Consider the following 19,420-nt stretch of genomic DNA (forward strand, 5'->3'; position numbering starts at 1 on the left):
AGGAAGTCTATGTCACTTCTTTCATGAGATTTAACTTTTGTCTTGAATGATTTGGCTGGCTCTCCATTTAGCCTGCTTTGTGTCTTGCCTATATCAGCAGCAGTCTCTTTCTTGCTGGGCTGGTTAGGGTTAGGGTTCAGCTCAAGGCTAGGGCTCTACCACTTGAGCCACAGCTCCACTTCCAGTTTTCTGGTAGCAATCAGAGATAAGAGTCTCAAGGACTTTCCTGTCTGTGCTGGCTTGAACTGTGATCCTCAGATCTCAGCCTCCTGAGTAGCTAGGATTACGGGGGTGAGCCACTGGTGCCTGGCACAGCAGTCTATTTCATTCTACCAAATCAGATCCAGCAAAAACTTCAACAGCCTTACCCTAAGTCACTCATGAAAACACTGACCTTAATTATGAAGTTTATGTAGGAGAACACATTGGCTCTTGCTAAGTGCAGGGCAGATAAGCAGGAAGTACATGTGAGGTAATAGCTTCCAGTAATAGATCTAGATGCTAAGACGGAAAATGGCTTCCTTTTCCCCATCCAAGAGTGACAGCCTCTCCCTTGCACCCCTGGGACAGGTGATAAACACTTCTACCCAGAGGCTGAAACTGTCCTATAAGGTCCAGGGTAGCAACAGCTGGTTGAATTTGTACAACTTATCTACCCTAACCCTGTATGTTTTTTTTTTTCTCCCTGATTAAGAAGTGACAATTAATGAAATAGCTAATTTTTTTTTCAAGGCCAGTCCTGGGCCTTGAACTCAGGGCCTAAGCACTGTCCCTGGCTTCTTTTTGCTCAAAGTTAGTACTCTACCACTGGAGCCACAGCACCACGTCTGGCCTTTTCTGTATATGTGGTGCTGAGGAATCGAACCCAGGGCTTCATGGGTGCAAGGCAAGCACTCTACCACTGAGCCACGTTCCCAGCCCCCAATTAATGAAATGCCTGCTGCTGAGAGAGGCGGGTCATAAAGCAGGCTAAGTGGAGAGACAGTCAAATTATTCAAGACAGAAGATAAGTCATGTAAAAGAAGTGACACAATTAAGAAGTGACAATTAAGAAGTGGAGCTGTGGCTCAAAGTGGTAGAGCGCTAGCCTTGACGGGAGAAGCTCAGCGAAGACGACCAGGCCCTGAGTTCAAACTCCACCCTAGAAAGCCACTTTCAGGGCTGCTGAGAGGAACCCACAGCCGCGAGGCTGGGCCCCGGCCAGATTTGGATGGAAGGAGTCTGCATTCAATTAAATGATCCGAAGAGATTCACCCATCGGTCCCCGAAATTATAAACCCTCCACCTTCCGAGTCTCCTCAAATCACGGGCCCGTGCCGCGGCAGTCAGGGGCGCGGCCCACCCCCGGGGATCCCTTCCCCCCCAACCCCCCCCCCGCGGTGATGGGGAAATGTGCCGCGTGTCCCTTTAAGGCGGGGCGTGGCCGGGAGCGGGGCGCGGCCGGGAGCGGGGCGGGGCCGGGAGCGGGGCGGGCTCCGCCGGCCTGGCACCGGAAGGAAGGAAGCCGGCGCTGCGCTCCGGCCGCCCGGCGATGCTGCTGCGGTCGCTGCGGGGCTGGGCCGCGGGGGCGCTGCGGAGCTGCAGGCCCGGGACCCCCGGGCGCCCTGCCTCGGGCTCCGGGTCTCGGCACCGCGCTTGGCTTCCGGGTAACTCGTGCCACGCTCCCTCCTTGCCGGCGTCGCGTCGCGCCGCGTCCCTACGCCCCACCCCCGGGATTCGCAGCCTCCCTAGGGGGCCGGGGACCATCGCGGAGACACCCGGCCTCGAACCCACTGCCATGGGAGGGGGGATGGGGCCCTGGACTGTCCTCCATAATCAGCTCAGGCTTGGGTCTAAGTGGAGGCGGGGCCTGGTGCCAACCCTGGACCACCCTAATGGACAGCCTGGGGCCAACCCTAAACTACCATGCCACTGGCTGTCCACCCCAAAGGACAGCCTGGGGCCAGCCCTAAACTACTACCGCCACTAGCTGTCCACCCTAATCGCTGGCCTGCAGGCCCAGGCTGCCCTCCATCCCAACCAGAAAAGCACGGGAAATGGGAAAGGTTTGATAAGCCCAGTGAAGGAATCCAAGCACCCTGCACAGTGTGCCCACAGCACCCAGGCATGGCTACCCACAGTCACACGGAGGTAGTCAGTGGCCACCTCTCCTGCTCCACCCCCAGCCCCTGTGCCCACACTGAGGGTCCCAGGAACAGAAAACATCTCTAGGTCTGGGAGTGATTTATAACTACTATTGTATAATGTGACAGGTTAGCAAATGAAGGCAGAGAAGAATGAGTTATTTAAAACAATTTAAAAATGGATTTTTTTGTAGATAGAGAAAATGAAAAAGAGAAGAAGTCAGTGGTAAGTCTTGCTTGTGTGCACTCTCCCCTGTTGGATGATTTAAAAAAATACTATTTTACTTATTTGTGAGGAGAGGAGTAAAGGAGTATGCCCCCAGAGTAAACAAAAACAAAAACAACAACAAAGCTGCCAGAAATATAAGAGCATCTCCAGGGGTTATGGAGATCAGTTACCATCCAGGAGCCTCAGACCCCATCCCGGGTGAGTCTGCACAGATGTATTCCTGTCCTCTAGATAGAAGGGGACTGCTAAAGCTAGATGGGCTGACTAGGAAAGCACTGGAAAATTCCAATGCTGCCTTTGTTGTTGGGCAGCCCACATGTGAAGGAAGGTCAGGGGACTGCTACCTCCTGTGCAGTGCTGAGGCTGAGGCTGGGAAGGGGATCAGAGAGAACCTGTGAGAGTCTCCAGATGTGAGTTCATCATGAGGTGTTGTTGAGATGCTGGCTTGTAGGCCCTCTAGGTTCTTGGGCCTTTACCTGGAGACACCAGTGGCTTCCCTGTTTTTTCAGTTTGGACCCGGACTGAACCATGCTTCCAGAGCATCCTCGGTGTCCAGCTTTAGATGACCCATCACGGGACCCAGTTCTCAACCTCTATACCCACATGTGTCTCCCTAATTAATTCTCTCGCCTCTGTCAAGGTCAGAGGAGGCTCACATTGGACTTGAATGCAAGGATGCTTTAGCTGGCTAGAACTGAGGCAGTATTTTGGTCCTCCCCATTCCAGAGGCTCAGTTCCTCAAGGGAAATGGAAATCAGTAGCTCTGTTGGATGGGGATGGGGTGGAGGTTGATTGCAGGTGGCACAAGCAAAGGCTTCCTGAGGAGGGGAGTTTGGTCTACCTGTCCAAGTCTTGGACTCAGTCATTCTGCTGTGAGTTCTCCTCCCCTGCTTCAGGTTCCCAGTGCTCTGTTGCAGCTCTAATATGTCTTTGTATTTTGCTAGGTTTGTATTGAGGGCAATATTGCAAGTGGAAAGACAACATGCCTGGAGTTCTTCTCCAACACGACAGACATTGAGGTATGGAGTCCCCACTGGGTTTGAAGGAGCCAGAAGAAACTTGGTGGAATAATTTCATTCAGGGTATAGACCATTCCTGTCCAATAGAAGTCAGATGAGACCTGGCAGTGCAAGCCACACCTGTGACTGAACATTTCTTGAAAAAAGAAAAGAACATTTAATATAAGATATCCCAACATGTTGTCAACATGAAAAGCATCACTGAAATATTTTATGTACCTTTTTAAAAAATACATCTTTGGGGCTGGGGATATGGCCTAGTGGCAAGAGTGCCTGCCTCGGATACACGAGGCCCTGGGTTCGATTCCCCAGCACCACATATACAGAAAACGGCCAGAAGCGGCGCTGTGGCTCAAGTGGCAGAGTGCTAGCCTTGAGCGGGAAGAAGCCAGGGACAGTGCTCAAGCCCTGAGTCCAAGGCCCAGGACTGGCCAAAAAAAAAAAAAAAAAAATACATCTTTGGAATCTGGTGTCAGTTTGACTAGTTTAAAGGAAATGGTAATTCCTTTCCTCGTAATCTGTGGTTACACTCAAGGTCAATCATGGTGACCTCATTATTTAACATTTAGCCATGTTAAATAAAAATCCCAGAGTAAACATTTCCTAAGGGTTAACTTGTACACTGGAGCAGGATGCACTTGATGAAATCTCATTCCATCCCACTCTTTCTCACTCAGGACATGAATCATTCCTTGGTCCAGTGTACCTGTATTGTATAGGCTACCCTCCTGTTAGTTACATAGTAGCCATGTATTATCAGATCAGCTACAGTGGCTCCAAAGCTCAAGAATAGCATTGCTGGCAATTTTGTTACAGTATGTTGTTATTATTGTTTTGTTTTGATTATTCCTCCTGACTCAGTTACTGTGTCTAATATATAAAGTTAGCTTAATTATAGTATGTATGCATAGGACAAAACACAATGAATAGGGTTTGGTACAATCTTTAATTCTAGGAAATATCTGCTTTGAATATGGAGGGACTTCTGAACCTAGAGAACTGGTAAGGTGTATTTCTGTGTGTCTGGAAGGCTATTCCCAGAAGAGATTGACATGTGAATCAGTTGACGGAGTGGGGAAGATCCACCATCAGTTTGCAGCATTTGATTGGCAAGAGGCCTGGCTAGAACAGAGGAGAGAAATCCTTCCTATCCTAGCATTAGGACTCTTTCTCCTGTTCTTAGAGGTCAGGACTTTAGACTCTGGCCTTGAGATGTCAGAACTTCCACCTGAAGCCCTTGGACTCCTGGGCCTTCAGCTGGAGACCCCATTGCTTCCCTGGCTTTCAGATTTGGATGTGAGCTAAGCCATGCTTCTGGCATCCTCAGGTCCCCAGCTTCAGATGACCTGTCATTGGCACCAAGTTCTCAGCCTCTGCAACCACATGAGTGAATCTCTCTGTTTCTCTCTCTTGTGTCTATCTCTGCAGTCATATTGTGGGTTCTGCCCCACAGAGGACCTTGACTAATACTCATAGCTAGTGTGTTCTGGGGCCAGATCCTAGTTCAGGTGCCTGGATCCAGCGGCCATAGCCTTGTTACATTCTGTGGTGTGAAAACCTTCATTGGCTTTGGGCAGACGCTGAGCGATGTTCAGTGGTTCTCAGGTTATTTCTGGAGGTTGCACAGTGAGGCCCTGTCTAGATGGAGTTGTAGCCTCACAGAGGGGGTTGCTTGGCTGAGCACCTGAAACTTGACATACACACTAAGACAGAGCTCAGAGCAGCGAAGCCCTCAGCAGCTTGCTCACATTTTCTTTCTTTCCAGGTGTTAATGGAGCCTGTGCTCAAGTGGAGAAATGTTCGTGGCCATAATCCTCTGGTGAGTGGTTTGTTTCCTGTCCAAACTCTTCAATGCCTAGGAATGGTGGCACCGGAACCTGAGCCAAACCTTCCTGGGCATTGTCTTCACTGTTTGCTGAGAATACTGAGTTAGACACCAGGATGAACAAGCAGAAAATGGTGGTATGGTAGTGTTCTGAAACCACAGATCTCTGGTACCTCTGTTGTCTGTCTCAAACTACCTCAAGTAGCTATCGGAACCTGACTGTCTTTGGGTCTACTTTCCTGCACTTAGCTCAGAGCAAAGTTGCCAGATTCCTATGAACTCATGCTTTGGATGTGTGCTTAGCAATACCCAGGGGCCAGTGCTGCCTCTGCTTCCCCTGAAACTACTTGTCTGCTTTCCCATGATGCACTTAGAAAGCAGAGTCCATGGTGTGCATGTGACCCTTCTTCATTCATAATACTCTGCTTTGCTTGCTTGAAAGAGCTAGATAGGGCTGAGTGTGGTGATGCATGCCTGTAATCCTAGTTATGTGGGAGGCCAAGGTAGAAAGATCATGATCTGATGCTAGCATGGACAAAAAGCACAAGACCTGATCTGGGTTCTTTAAGAAAGGTTGGAGGCATAGCTCAGGTGGTATCAGCCAGTGCATGAAAATGTCAGATATCAAGTTTGAGTCCCAGTCTCTGAACACAAAAGCCCTCTAAGTATGGTCCACGTGGTAGAGTGCCTGCCTAGCAAGCTCAAGAACCTAAGTTCAAATCCCAGTACTGCCAATAAAGAGACATGGATAGAATGTAAGGAGATACAGGTTCTAGGCTCTCATCTGACCACACAGGGACAATTAGTCTTAGTTTTCAAGCAGAAGCAACTACAGCTTAAATTGTCCATGGTCACCTGGGTGCCAGTGCCTCATACCTATATTCCTAGATATACAGGAGGCTGAGATGTGAGGATCATGGTTTGAAGCCAGCCTGGGCAGGAAAGATCTTAAGACTACCAAACCAAACCAAACAAAAAACAAAACAGAAGTGGAGCTGTGGCTCAAGTGGTAGAGTGCTAGCCTTGAGTAAAAGCTCAGGGAGAGTGCCCAAGCCCTGGGTTCAAGCCCCAGGACACACACACACACACACACACACACACACACACACACACACACACACATACACACTGCCCAAGGTCACACAGCTGGTATATGACAAATGTAGGTTTGAACCTGGAATGCGGAAACCTCTGTTGCCCCTTCATTTTTAGCAACACAGTTGAGCTCATTAGACTCTGAATTCCACTGTGGGCAGCATCTGTGTCTGTTTTGTTCACTGTTTGCTAGGACACAGGAGCCTTGCCTAGTCCTTGCTAGGTGCTTGTTCATTCTTCATTCATTCATTTGTTCATTCATCCAGCTGGCATTTATTGCATGTCTTCTACATGCAGGCTCTGTTATGGATGCCCAGACAGTGAGCAGTTCACAGCCCCTGATCCTCTCTCCCTCGGTTGCCAGCCTGGGGAGGCAGGAGATGATTAGACATAGAATATGGTGGGCGGGATTGGAGCTGTGGAAACAGTTGAGGCAGGTGGCAGGTGTTGCATAAGTGAGGCTAAAGCTTTGAATCTTTGAATAACCCCTCAGAGATGTGAACTGGATTTCACTGTGTGTGTGTGTGTGTGTGTGTGTGTGTGTGTGTGTGTGTGTGTGAAGACAGAATTTCACCTCTGAATGTAACAAAGAAAGCTTATATGCACTCATATTCCCCAGGAGCCAGGAAGGGAACAGGCTTGTTATGCGGGATGGCAGCTGGAGTTGTAAGGTCAGGGATTATAGTTAACAGAAGCTGTGTCTGGCCAGGCCCAGTATCCTTGGACAAGTAGTGTTTCCATTGAGAGTGTTATAATAAAACAAACACAGCAGAATTGGGTGCTTGCACTCACATCTCTGCACTGGACAAAAAAGCAGGGTGTTCGCTGTGGTGAGAAGTGGCGGCCCATCACTGATTGGTGACGCAGGGAGCACTTGCTGGAGCTGCCAGCCCCTGACCTTTCTGAGGTCTTTTACCCACAGTGAGAAGAGTTGTCAGTTTTCAGTGCAGAGCGTAGGAGTGTCCTGAGTTTGTATCAAGAGAAAATAGACAAAAAAAAAAAAAGGAGAAAAAGGCAAAAATAAGATGATGAGTGAGTAGACTATGGAGCAGGAAGTGTTTTGTATTTGAGGGGAATAGAACGAAGGAGCTTGGGCTTCTGTTTGGAAAAGGTGACATTTGAAGCCAGGCCCTGATGGCTCACACCTATAATCCTATCTACCCAGGAGGCTGAGATCTGAGGATTGTGGTTCAAAGCCAGCCTGGGCACCAAAGTCTATGTGACTCTTATCTCTAATTAACCACCAGAAAACTGGAAGTGATACTGTGGCTCAAAGTGGTAAAGTGCTAGCCTTGAGCACAAGAGTTCTGGGACAGCACCCAGGCCCCAAGTTCAAGTCCCATGACTGACAAAAAAAAAAAAAAAAAAAGAAAAAGAAAGAAAGAAAAAGAAAAGGTCACATTGGAGTAGAGGCCCAAACATGAGGAAGGGAACCATCTGGAAGAAGAATGTTCTGGTAGGAATGGCGAGATGCAAAGGCCCTGAGGAGGGTTGTGCTGGAGGTGTTTGCTCATCACTGGGAGTGTGCTGTTGGAAGCTAGGCCAGCCAGATGAGAGAGGATGTTAGCAATTCTCTAGAGCCCTGTGGGCCATATTGAGGATTTGGATTTCATTCTGAATGCAATGCAAAGCCCCTAGAAGGTTTGGAGAAGGAAGTGAGAAGAACTGATTTAGGCTTAACAGTGTCCCTGGGCTCAAAATAGATGTTGGAAACTAAAGGAACACTTACTGAAAGACAGAGTGCTTCTGCTCCAGGAAACACCTCTCGTTCTACCTGCTACTCGGCATCCTGTGATCACCTTGCTCTTTGTGTCTGTCTGCCCTATTCAGAAGGCCCTATGTCTGTGCTAGGCCCACCTCTGGCCCTGTCCTGTGTCACGTAGGTTCTCGAAGTGGCTTTTTCTGTGACCGGTGTCCTGAGATGCCACTTGAATGCCAACTGCTGCCTTCTCCTTTCTGCAGAGTCTGATGTATGGCGATGCCCGCCGATGGGGCCTCACGCTGCAGACGTATGTGCAGCTCACCATGCTGGACCAGCATACTCGTCCCCAGGTATCGGATGCCCCAATTCAGCCTTCCCCAATGAGATTTCTTTCAAATTAGGGGGATGAGTGCCAGGGAGGGAAGTCTTACAGGAAGTCCAGCTTGGCGCGAAGTGTTGTTTAGCCTTCTCTGTCTGTGGCAAGCTCCCCGAGGACCAACATCCCATTTCCCCTTGACTGGGCCCCTGTTTTGCCAGTGGACACTCAATTGCAAACCTAAATTGTATCTAGTGATATCTGAGCACACTAGAGCTTGGGTGGAACTCTATTGCTAAGAAGAAGACAGAGAGGGAGCTGGGCTAAGTGGGAAGAAGAAGCAGATGGAGGGAGATAGCTGAATGGGGAGTCAGGCAAAGGAGCCCATCTAGAGCAGTGTTTTCCCTGGGTGTGGAGGATATGGCCCCCTCCTGCTTCCCCAAGGGACACTAGACAAGAGCAAGGTCTGTGGAGGGCACAGGTCTGTGAGCACTTGGCAGAGAGAGGTGATGTTCAGTCATCTTCCTTTTGGATGCAATCCTTCCCCCACCCCCCTCTCCCTGCCCCAGGAGGCTGCCCTGACCCCAGCTGGCTCAGGCAATCCCCTTGTAAGCATGTTCATCTTGTTCAGGGCTGTCCTTTGCACAAAGTCTCCAGTGCATGGCATGTGACACTTTCTGTACTTCCCACATTCCAGCTGAGCCTACAAGAGGCAGCTGCTGGCACCCCTCAACCTTGTGTGTTCCTGTGCTGTTGTCTCTGTCCAGGGTGGGGGCAGGTCAGGATGGAGGGCGGAGTACAGCAGAGCCTTAGGGCCTGTGGCCTCTGGTCTTTCTGAATTCAGCAGAGATTGAGGAATGTGTCTGATAAGGCTGGCTGTGTTTTTCAGGGTGTCCTGACTCCTCTTTGCTGAGTTACTAGACCACATTTTTTTTCTCCTTTAGATGTCACCTGTTCGGTTGATGGAGAGGTCAATTCACAGTGCAAGATACATTTTTGTAGAGAACCTGCATAGAAGGTACTACAGTTTGCATGGTTGATCATTTATTGAACCACTGTTTGTTTGCTTTTGTCGATTGTGGGGCTTGCACTCAGGGCCTGGCGGCTGTTCCTAAGCTCTTCTGCTCATATTGGGAAAATGGAGGAGAACGGGAAAGGAATAGGCCAGATTCATCATCAATAGGCGAGGACTGTTTATTGAGGAACAGCGAGGGGCACAGACCTTCCTTGGGGGTTGGAGGTTGTATGAGGGTGTGAATTTGGGACCAGGCTTATATGGGGTCTGAGCAAGGAGGCAAAGGTTATTGAAAGCACCACTAGGTCTAGCAAGTTGGGGCTTTTCCTTTGGCCTACAAAGGGCTGCTGGCAGCTGGGCCTAGGTGGAATATCCAGCCTGCATAACAAGGCAGGTTCCTGTGCTGAGGTTCTGCCTGGTGTCTGTATGGGCCTGAGGCAATAGGGAGGGGGTCAATCCTTCATAGTCCATCTTTGGATACATAGAAAGAATGGGCCTAGAAGGGAGAGGTATGTCCTTCATATGGGATCTTTGGATATGTAAAAATATGTTCTGTGAGGGAAGCAACAAGGAGAACAAAGCAGATTCCTATCAGCTCAAGTCTAGTGCTTTACCATTTTGAGCCACAGCTTCACTTCCCACTTTCTGGTGGTTAATTAGAGATGGACTTTCTTGCCTGGGTTGGCTTTGAACCATGATCTTTGGATCTCAGCCTCCTGAGTAGCTAGGATTGCAGGTGTGAGCCACTGACACTGGCTGTGTTTTTCTAATACAGGAATTTTAACTCTGCCTTGTGCTTACTAGAAATAGCTATGAGCCATGTCCCTCAGCCCAAAGGATTGAGTGTTTGAAATGACATTGCAACTTATTCATTCATTCATTCATTCAAATATGGAGTGCTGACTGTTGGGTCTGTTATTTGCTGCCATAGCAATGCTGTGTAACAAGCAAACACTGGTCATTGAGGGTGGTTGGCCAGGCAGCTTCCAAACACTGGCAGGGCTAGTGGCATGGCTGGGGATGGGCTGAGCTAGGATGGCTGAGGCTGACTAGCATTTCCCTAGCCTCAGGTCCTCAGCTCCTCCCATTAGCCCCCAGATCCACCCATACCTAATGAGCCACTCCTACTCACTATTAAGACCTACCTATTTCCCCTCCCCCCCAAAGAAGCTGCCACCTGGATAAGGTACAGACGCCGTGTAGCTCCCTCTCCCTCTCCTGTAGGAACTAGGTAGGCCCCACTAATAAACCTCCTTATGAACCTTCTCCGTCTGTGATTATCTCCGCATGGTCCCCTGGGATGGCTGGGACATATCCTTTCAACTGACCAGGGCAGCTCATCTCTCCTCTTGCTTGCCATCCTTTTGGACCAGAAGCAAGCCTGGGTGTTTCTATCTTCTGAGGATGCCAGTATCTCCTGGCAGACAAAATAATTATGACCAAGATGGCTGCACCCATGGTCAAGCTGGATCCCTATGGTTGTTGGGTCTATATCACATGGAGCATAGAACTGGGTTTGGCTGGATCATTTGCCCATAGCTGGAAGGAGTTCTAGAGCTCAGCCAGGTTATGGCATGTGTGTGTGTGGTACCAGCTCCTGCCCCAGAGCTTGTGTTTCTAGGAAATACAAGGGAACTTTCTTAACAGGCTGTGATGTGCTTCTTCACAGGCAGGGTAATGAGTTGCTATTCCTTCAGGGCTGTGCTTTGGCTTTTCCTCAGGAGACCTAGCAGCTTCGGATAGGGACTTGTAGGGCCTGGAGGAAGGGGGCACGGTAGACACAGCCTTGCTGTCTGCGATTGCAGGCTTGGGTTTGGGGGTGGAGGAAGCCCAGTAGTAGTCACAGTAGTCCGGGATTCTGCATTTCTTTTTTCTTTTATTTTGCCAGTCCTGGGGCTTTCAGGGCCTGAGCACTGTCCCTGGCTTCTTCTTGCTCAAGGCTAGCATTCTGCCACTTGAGCCACAGTGCCACTTCTAGCCATTTTCTATATATGTGGTGCTGAGGAATCGAACCTAGGGCTTCATGTATAAGAGGCAAGCACTCTTGCCACTAGGCCATATTCCCAACCCAGGGGGATTCTGCATTTCAATGAAGCAAACTTTCCTTCCTTTTGGGAGCTTGAACATGTGAAGAAAAGTCACCTAGGGAGAGAGAAAGACCCAAGTGTTTTACCTACCCCATTCCTCAGCTAGTATAAGGAGGGCAGAAAGAGGCAGTTATGCCCTTGGGGGTTTGAGAGAGTTGTGTTAATTGCTGGTGTCCTGCAAGATGGGAACAAGTGAGGTGTGGGCCCCAAGCAATGAAAAGCTGACGGTGGTGAATGAGCTTCAAGAGGCCATGATAGCCATTGTGTAGCCAACCCTGTGGGCTGAATAATTGAATGCAGAGGTTTTACAAGATTGCTGCCTGGGACTCCTTTCCCAAGAACCGAGGTAACTGAATTGAGTGGGGCCCAGCTGGGGGCAGGTCAGTGGCTGACTCACCTGGCCTGTGGGGGCTATGAGTAGGTCCTCCCACCTTGTGCTCCAGCTGTCTCTGGTCCCACCAAGGACTCAGGGCTGGTGTTACTGGCCTGAGGCTGCAGCTTTCAGTTACCAGACCCCATGGGTTTGGGTTTGGGGGCCAAGGAGGGCCTGCCAAGACAATATCGGGCCTAATTTTCCTCACCCTTAGTTTTCCTATCTCTAAGCTGGAACTACACCTGGTCTCACAAAGAAAATTTACACACAGTAGCTAGTGTTTGATGGGGAGATTTCTTGCTTGCTTGTTTGTTTGAGAGGGGAGGGGGTGGTGGTGGTAAAATCTTACCGTGTGGTGCAGGTTGGCCTGGAAGTAGTGATCTTGCTGAAACTGGATTCATGTCCCTAAGTTTTGTGGCCAGTAAGTCCTTGATCTCACTGCAGAAAGAATTCATGGAGTTGCCCAGAGGGGGCTTCAGCAGGTTTATGAAGGCAAAGCAGAGTGAAAAGGCCAAAATGCCCCCTCCAGATGGGTGGGGAATCATGCTAAAGAGGGAGTACTGTACCCAGGGTCCCAAGATCTCAAGCTTTATATTGGGGTTTCTTGTCACAGGGTGCTATCCTGGAACACTGGGTTAATGTGTTACCGACGTCAAGAGACTGGGTTATAATTCATCAACTTCTCCCACATGGTGGGTGGAGAAGTGTCTGGATCTTAGATGGTCCAACATGCTTTAAATATGCAAGCCAGCCTTCTCAGTCATCCCCTTTCCTAACCCACTGTCTAACTCCTGTGTCACTCCTGCATCTGCCTGGGGCTGGGATCACAGGCTTGAACCACCACGCTTGGTCTGTAACTTGGTTTCTTAAATATCACGTACTCTCAGCTGAACTAACTGGAACCTGATTCCGAGTCACCTGAAAAATGAGCATGCTCAGTTAGTGGACTAGGGTAATGTGATGCCTGTGGCTCCATTTTCCTGTTCCATGTCTTGTTCCTGACCTTGGTATGATTTCTTCATAGTGACAGAATAGTTGTGATATATCATGCTTCTGAATCGCTGGCAGGAAAGAGCAGGTGTCATGTCAGCCATTTGTTCAGATCGTGCCCCCTTTATTGGTCCAGTTGGTGCTGTTAGGGCAGGGAGATGCCCTCCACTTCCCAAAGCTCGAGGTGGGACCAAATTTCTGGCAGCAAGGACATGCCCTGAAGAGCTGGGTTACTTTTCAGAGGAGGTATAAAGACAGGTTCATGGTGGTACCTGCATGCCATCTTGCTTGTGTCCCCTCTGTAACTTGGTAGCCTTTCTCCCACTCCTCCTCCCCTCCCCTCCATGCTCTTCCTCTGCTTGTAACGAGATCCCTGGGTATCATACTTCCTGCCTTCCCATCAGGCTCAGCTCTGCCCTGCAGAGAGTATCTGACAGTCTAAGTGTCAAGAGAGAATGTCCCTCTCCAGTCCGTACCAGCCCTGTATTGGGGTCCTATTAGAAGGTTGCTTGTGTCCCTCATCTCCCAGAACAGCCTCCCTCACACCTTGTTCACCTTCTCACCTCCTCCCATCTCTCACCTCTCCCAGCAGGAGTCGGTCCACACCAGGGCAAGGACCAGTCACTTCTCCCACCCACCAGAAGCCCTGGCTTGTTTGCTCTCTCCATGGCCAGCCTGGCCCCAACCACAGCCCAAAGGATCCCCGGGAAGGAGGACTCCTCTCCTGGCCCTGTGATGGCTCTGACTGCCTCTGAGCCTATGCCTTGTGGCTACTGCTCTGCCTGCCCTTCCCTGTCCATTCCATGTCCTCCAGGGCTCCAGGATGCCAGGAGCAGCTGCTTGGTCTCCTCACACTCTTGGCTCACCCTTTCCCCTTCCCTTTCTTTCCTTCCTTTCGTACTAAGCTAACATTTAAGACATGTAATAATGCCCCTCCTCTCCCACTCTTGCTTTGAGAACTAACATATTGTTGAAATTTAGAAAATACAAAGAAAAAAAACACCCCAAAGTGTCCTATAGTTCTTGAGCTCAGAGCAAAGCTCTGATCGTGCTCGGGCGTTTGGCTTTCTAGCTGTTTCAAATCATGTGGATGAATATTTTTGAAGCTCTGGCCGGGGTCATACTGTGCACACAGTTTTGTGTCCTGCTGTGTTCACTGAGCATTGGACTCGGAGCATTTCCTGTGTTATTAAGTATTGCTCACACTATACCTCCAGTTGCTGCATGGTTTTCTTGTATATAGATAGATCAAGATTTAGTTTCTCATTATTTTTTTTTTTTTGGCCAGTCCTGGGCCTTGGACTCAGGGCCTGAGCACTGTCCCTGGCTTCTTCCCGCTCAAGGCTAGCACTCTGCCACTTGAGCCACAGCGCCACTTCTGGCGGTTTTCTGTATATGTGGTGCTGGGGAATCGAACCTAGGGCCTCGTGTATCCGAGGCAGGCACTCTTGCCACTAGGCTATATCCCCAGCCCTCTCATTATTTTTAATTGTGCTCAAGCAAGCACCCATGATTCTTTCCACAAAAGACATTTCTAGGAGGGAAACTGACTTGCTGCTCTGTCTCCCAACTTGAATGCCGTCTCCATTCTCAAGGGATAAACTTCAAAGCGCCTTTCTGTGCTTGGGGTTCACATTCCAGGTGCTTTCTCCTTCAGTGCCATGGCACTTGTTGGCATTGTGCTGCACACGGTTCCCCTGCGGCGAAGATCAGAAACGCCCAGGGCCCTCGCTTACTACATATCCAACATTGTGCCAGGTGCACTTGGTGATGCCCTCCTACAAAAGGCATACTGCGGCTCCTTTTTTTTGGAGACTGGCACAGCCCAGAAACTTTATCCCAGGTAAATAAAAGCCTTCCAATTTTCACTGCAGTGGGACGATGCCGGAAGTGGATTATGTGGTTCTGTCGGAATGGTTTGACTGGATCGTGAGGAACATGAATGTGTCTGTGGATCTGATTGGTAAGATGGTCACCCCCTGCCCCTGCCTGCCGGCTCCCCTGGGCCAGCCAGGCTGCGCTGGTCAGGATCCTGCCCCGCAGGGAGTGAATGGTGCACAGGGAGGCGCTTGATTCCATCCTCCTGTTAATTCCATCTTCTCCCTATGCGCTTCTGCCCCTCACACTGGAGGGCTCTGGCCTGGCTCCCTAAGCTCTCTCTGCTCCACTCCTTCCAGCCTGGGCTCCATGGGTTTTCTGGGTTGTGGAGGGGGAGGACAGAAATTGGACATGTGGACTGTGGCCCTGCCACAGGTGGAATTCCACAGGTGGAATTGCTTTCATTCTCCCAGTGGCTCTGTGGAGCTGGAATATCAGATGGGAATGGGAATTTGGGGAGTTGAGAGCTCAGCGAGTTGGCTGTTCTCCATCCTGAATTCGTGCTCCTTCCTTGGCTTTTACTCAAGCCATGTTTTGCTTTTTTTTTTTTTTTTTTAATCTCAGTTTATCTCCGGACCACTCCTGAGATCTGTTACCAGAGATTGAAGATGAGGTGCCGGGAAGAAGAGAAGGTCATTCCCCTGGTAAGAGGTCAGACACAAGGGGAAACCACCTCCAAACCCACCAGCTCCCCCTCCCTCATCATGCTGCCACCAGGCTGCTGACACAGGAAGAGTTGGGGGAGGGTAAACTGACTTCCTCTGTGGTTGGCAGATCCTTGTTCCTCATCCCATGGTGTGGCGCAGGCTTCTGTTACACATTGATCTCACATTGATCTTAGAGGTCCCCTTTCCTCCCCCCACCCCCACCTGCCTAGGCAGTGCCAGGCCCTGGGGGCTGCCGGGCCTGCGTGTTCCTCTGGATCTTTACTAAGAGTTTGAGTTCTGGGAGGGCAGAACCGAGCCTCTCACTCCCTGCTGTAGCTAGTGTTTAGTTAGCAAAGCTCTGCATGGGCATGGTGCTCAGTGTTGGTACTTTGAGCCCAGAGCTGGGCAGCCTGAGTGAGTGGAGAATGGAGTGTCATGGGCTCTGCTCCCATGGGGCACCGCAGCTCTCCGATGACCCAGACATCCCCAGGAAATACCACGTCAGGTGTCCTGAACGGTTTTGACAAGGTCTGTGGAGTGACATGGCTTTTGATGATGCGCTGCCACAGTCTTGGGGAATGGGCTTTGTTCCATCCTTTCTCCTCACAGCCTGGCAGTTGTTTTGTTTTTTCTGTCAATTGTGGGGCTTGGGTGTTGTCCCTGAGCTCTTTTGTTTAAGGCTAGTGCTCTACCACTTTGAGCCACAGCACTACTTGACAGCCTTTATTTCCCTGGCAGGAGTACCTGGAAGCCATTCACCATCTGTATGAGGAATGGCTCATCACCGGAAGCATCTTCCCTGTAGAGGCCCCTGTCCTGGTAAGTCAACTTCCCCAAGGAGGGCGAAGGGATGTCAGCCACTCTGTAGGCAGGGATGGTCCATGGAGGAGGGAAGAAAGCTGGAAAGGACTTCTCTCTTAGTCCCCATTTCTCTGTAGCCCAGTCTCAGAGTGACCGAGGCACATCTGTAGGAAGGCCACCTGTCCCAGTGCTGCTTTAGCACGGTGTCACCCACTGTCAGCTGCGCATGAAGCCTCTGTACCTGGGTTTGGACCTTAGGGGATGCTGGTCCCTCTGCTGTGACCTTCCTTCTTCAGTGAATGGCACAGCCTCAGTTTACCTTTGTTGGTGACTCAAGGTCATCAGAAGGAATACCAGTGGCTGCGCCAAGCTGTGGCATGGTGGTACCCTTGGGGAGGTGCTGAAGTGTGCAGGGATATTTGCCCACCCTTCTGCTGCCTTTCAGATCTGGTCCTAGCTTTCCAGGGGACTCCCCTTTCTCTTTGCAGCCATGAATTATTTCTAAGGGCACCAATGCATCTGCCTCAACAGCACTTCCTGCCGCTCATCCCCTGTCCTCTGGCTTGCTCTGCCCTAGTTTCTTCAGGTGGGCAGTCAGAATCTGAGGCTGTTATATGAAAAACAGGAGGATCATGAGCTTTTGTGTACGGCCTTGGAATGCACAAACATTCTTTCAACTGTTACATGACACAGTTGGCAAGGGACATGGCGGGGGGGTGGGCGCGGTGGATTTAAAAAGCTTTTTCCTTTATTAGAAAAAAAAATTCGAGGCTGTAAAATGATGAGAAGGACTGGGATGTAGCCCAGTGGTAGAGTGCTGGCCTAGCCTTTGGGAGGCTCTGGGCTCCATCCCCAAGGTCATAGGGAAACAAACTAACACAAAAGACCAGAGGAGAAGCAGCATTCATGAGCCTCCTGCAAGGGAAGCCTACTTGAGAGCAGACTACTTTAGAGCTGAGGCTGTTTGACTTCAGCCTTCCTTGCCGTTCTGCCCGCACCCTTGGGCTTCTGTACCTCTCCTGCCTCCCTGGGGAAGATGGTATGGAGGTCCGTGTAGCCTGTGAACCTGTGTGTTTCATTTCTAGGTGATTGAGGCCGACCACAACATGGAGAAGATGTTAGAGCTCTTTGAACAATATCGGGCCCGGATATTTACTCCAGAGAATTGGAAGCATGGCCCATAGGGTGGGAAGATCTGTAGGATGATGGCGGGAAGATGCCTGCAGCTGCCAAGGTAGCTGTTAGGAGCAATTAGAAAAAAAAAGAAAAGAAATCTCTTATGATAGCCTCTTATTTGGCCAGATATATTTTCCTAATGGCTTTTTCTCCTTGGCTGATGTCTTAATCGTGGGACCAATGGACTCACCTGTTATGCCTTTTGGGATTTGCAGCTGCCCATCACCTCGAGTGGCTTCCCACTCCTGGAAACCTCCTCGGAAGCCCTAAGGCAGAACACTTGTACGCCAGTGTCATGCTCTGCTTTCAGACCACCTAGCAGGGTGAGGACGCAATCTTATATATCCTAGGTGAGGATTTGAAGTCCAGAGAGGTCCAGGTTTACCACTTGCCCCCCCCCCCCCCCCCCCGCCCATCCCCAGGTCACACAACCAGAGCACAGAAAAGCCAGCACTGTTGGTCCAGGCTGCCTCATCTTGAGTTCTATTGCCTTTGCCTGCTGCAAGCCCTCACATCTTTGTGGGCAGAGCTGGCAGTACACGGAGCTGATCTCACCCTCTCAGTTTTGAGCAGCTCTTAAGGACAATCAATTTCTAAACCTTCATAAAACTATGCTGTTTGTCTCTGGCCCAGTCGTCCATGGTTTCTTGGCACAGGTTTGCTGTAGCGTGAGCCCCCTGCGCATCTGCATGTGGACAGCCACGGAAGAGTCCCACATTGGCTTGCTTGGGGATGGAGGTGCTCCCCAAGGTACAGGCAGAAAAATAGTGTGAGGGCCTGGCTGTTCTGCGCAGTACCAAGTGGGCCCAGGGCGTGGCCAGTCTAGCTTGTGGAGCATCAAGGATTCTAGTTCCTGGTCCTGCCTGGGCCAGTTCTTGGGCTTGTCAACAGAAACCCAAATGCTGCTAATTAGCTAGAAGAAAAGGAGGAAGGCAGGAACCTTAGTACCAGTAATCCTCACATGTTGGGACCATCTTTGGGAATTGATAAACAGTCCATTACATCCCCTCTTGGCTCAGTCTGAGCGTTTGTTTTGGGAGATTTTCTTTTTGCTTAATGGTAGCCAATAAATCCATCACCTAAACCCTGACGTTCATTTCTGAGCATTTCCTAAGCCAGGGACTTCAGCTCCCAGCAATATTCTTTGCCATTCTTTTTTCTTAAACTTCATGTTTCTTATTTACTTATGTCTTTGGGCGTGTGTGTGTGTGTGTGTGTGTGTGTGTGTGTGTGTGTGTGTGTGTGTCTAGGAATTGAACCAGGCCCTCATCCATGCCAGGGACCTACCACTGAGCTGTATCTGCAGCCTTCCCATGCACCTGCCCTTGTCACCATGTGGTCATTGTTTGCCTCTGGCCTTGGTGTTCTCTCTCAGATGGAGTTGGTAGGTAGTGCCTGTGCCTGTTAAGGGAACATGGAGGATCCTGCTGTGCTGCGAGTGGCCAGTCCTCCTACCTTCCTCCTATTACCAGTGTTTGGCTTCTTTTCTCCAGAGTGAGCACATGACTCAGTCCCACCCATCAGAGAATCTACTGTCAGTCACAGGCAATCAGAGACTCTAACCCCCAGGAAGCCACTGTGACCCCAGGCCCAGCCAAGAAGACTACCCCTAGTCCAGGTTGTGAATTGTGGGCCAGGCACCACCACCAGAGCAGCAGAGAAGAGGCCGACCCAGACCCTTAGGAATCATACTGGCAAAGATAGTCAGTTGTGGTGTGACAGAGGCTGTGACTAAACACTGCAGCCCTAGGATTCCTTGTGGACCAGTTGTGTGGGCACAGCTGTGTTGCATCCCTGAGGTAAAGACATGCCCAGCCCTGAAGCTTAGACACACCAGCCTGACCTAGGCAAGTCCTGGGCTATGGAAAGTTCACTTGGGTTGGAAGGCCCAATGTGAGGTCAAGCAGAGCAGAGCTGGGACTGAAGATTCACCACTGGTGACAATGAGGTAGGCCTTGGTTGGCCGCGTGGGTAGGTATGGATGGGAACATGGGTGATAGCAACACCTGAATGTGCATGTGTGTCCCCACATGCGTGGGCTCTTAATTTTTTTCTTTTTTCTTTTTTTTTTGCCAGTCCTGGGGCTTGAACTCAGGGCCTGAGCACTGTCCCTGGCTTCTTTTTCCCCAAGGCTAGCACTCTGC

At 50.2% G+C, this 19,420-nt stretch overlaps 1 protein-coding gene across 3 annotated transcripts; it reads left to right on the forward strand.

The window, feature by feature from the left end:
* Positions 1–1,484: 1,484 nt before the first annotated feature.
* On the forward strand, positions 1,485–18,360 carry Tk2 (thymidine kinase 2). Of its 3 annotated transcripts, XM_048355426.1 has the most exons (11): positions 1,489–1,646; positions 2,318–2,349; positions 3,297–3,371; positions 5,137–5,190; positions 8,254–8,343; positions 9,254–9,327; positions 14,649–14,737; positions 15,217–15,296; positions 16,038–16,118; positions 17,186–17,341; positions 17,426–18,360. In XM_048355426.1, the coding sequence occupies exons 1-10, from the start codon at positions 1,532–1,534 to the stop codon at positions 17,282–17,284; spliced, it is 789 nt and encodes a 262-aa protein (XP_048211383.1). In that variant the 5' UTR covers positions 1,489–1,531; the 3' UTR covers positions 17,285–17,341; positions 17,426–18,360. The 3 variants fall into 3 exon arrangements, with proteins under 3 accessions (XP_048211384.1, XP_048211385.1, XP_048211383.1); XM_048355428.1 differs by lacking the exon at positions 17,426–18,360 and having other exon boundaries at positions 1,486–1,646; positions 15,217–15,303; positions 17,186–17,332; XM_048355427.1 differs by lacking the exons at positions 16,038–16,118; positions 17,186–17,341; positions 17,426–18,360 and adding an exon at positions 15,427–15,491 and having other exon boundaries at positions 1,485–1,646; positions 15,217–15,303.
* The last annotated feature ends 1,060 nt before the right edge of the window (positions 18,361–19,420 follow it).

Source organism: Perognathus longimembris, chromosome 10 (genome assembly GCF_023159225.1).
Source record: "Perognathus longimembris pacificus isolate PPM17 chromosome 10, ASM2315922v1, whole genome shotgun sequence".
NCBI classification, from domain to species: Eukaryota; Metazoa; Chordata; class Mammalia; order Rodentia; family Heteromyidae; genus Perognathus; species Perognathus longimembris.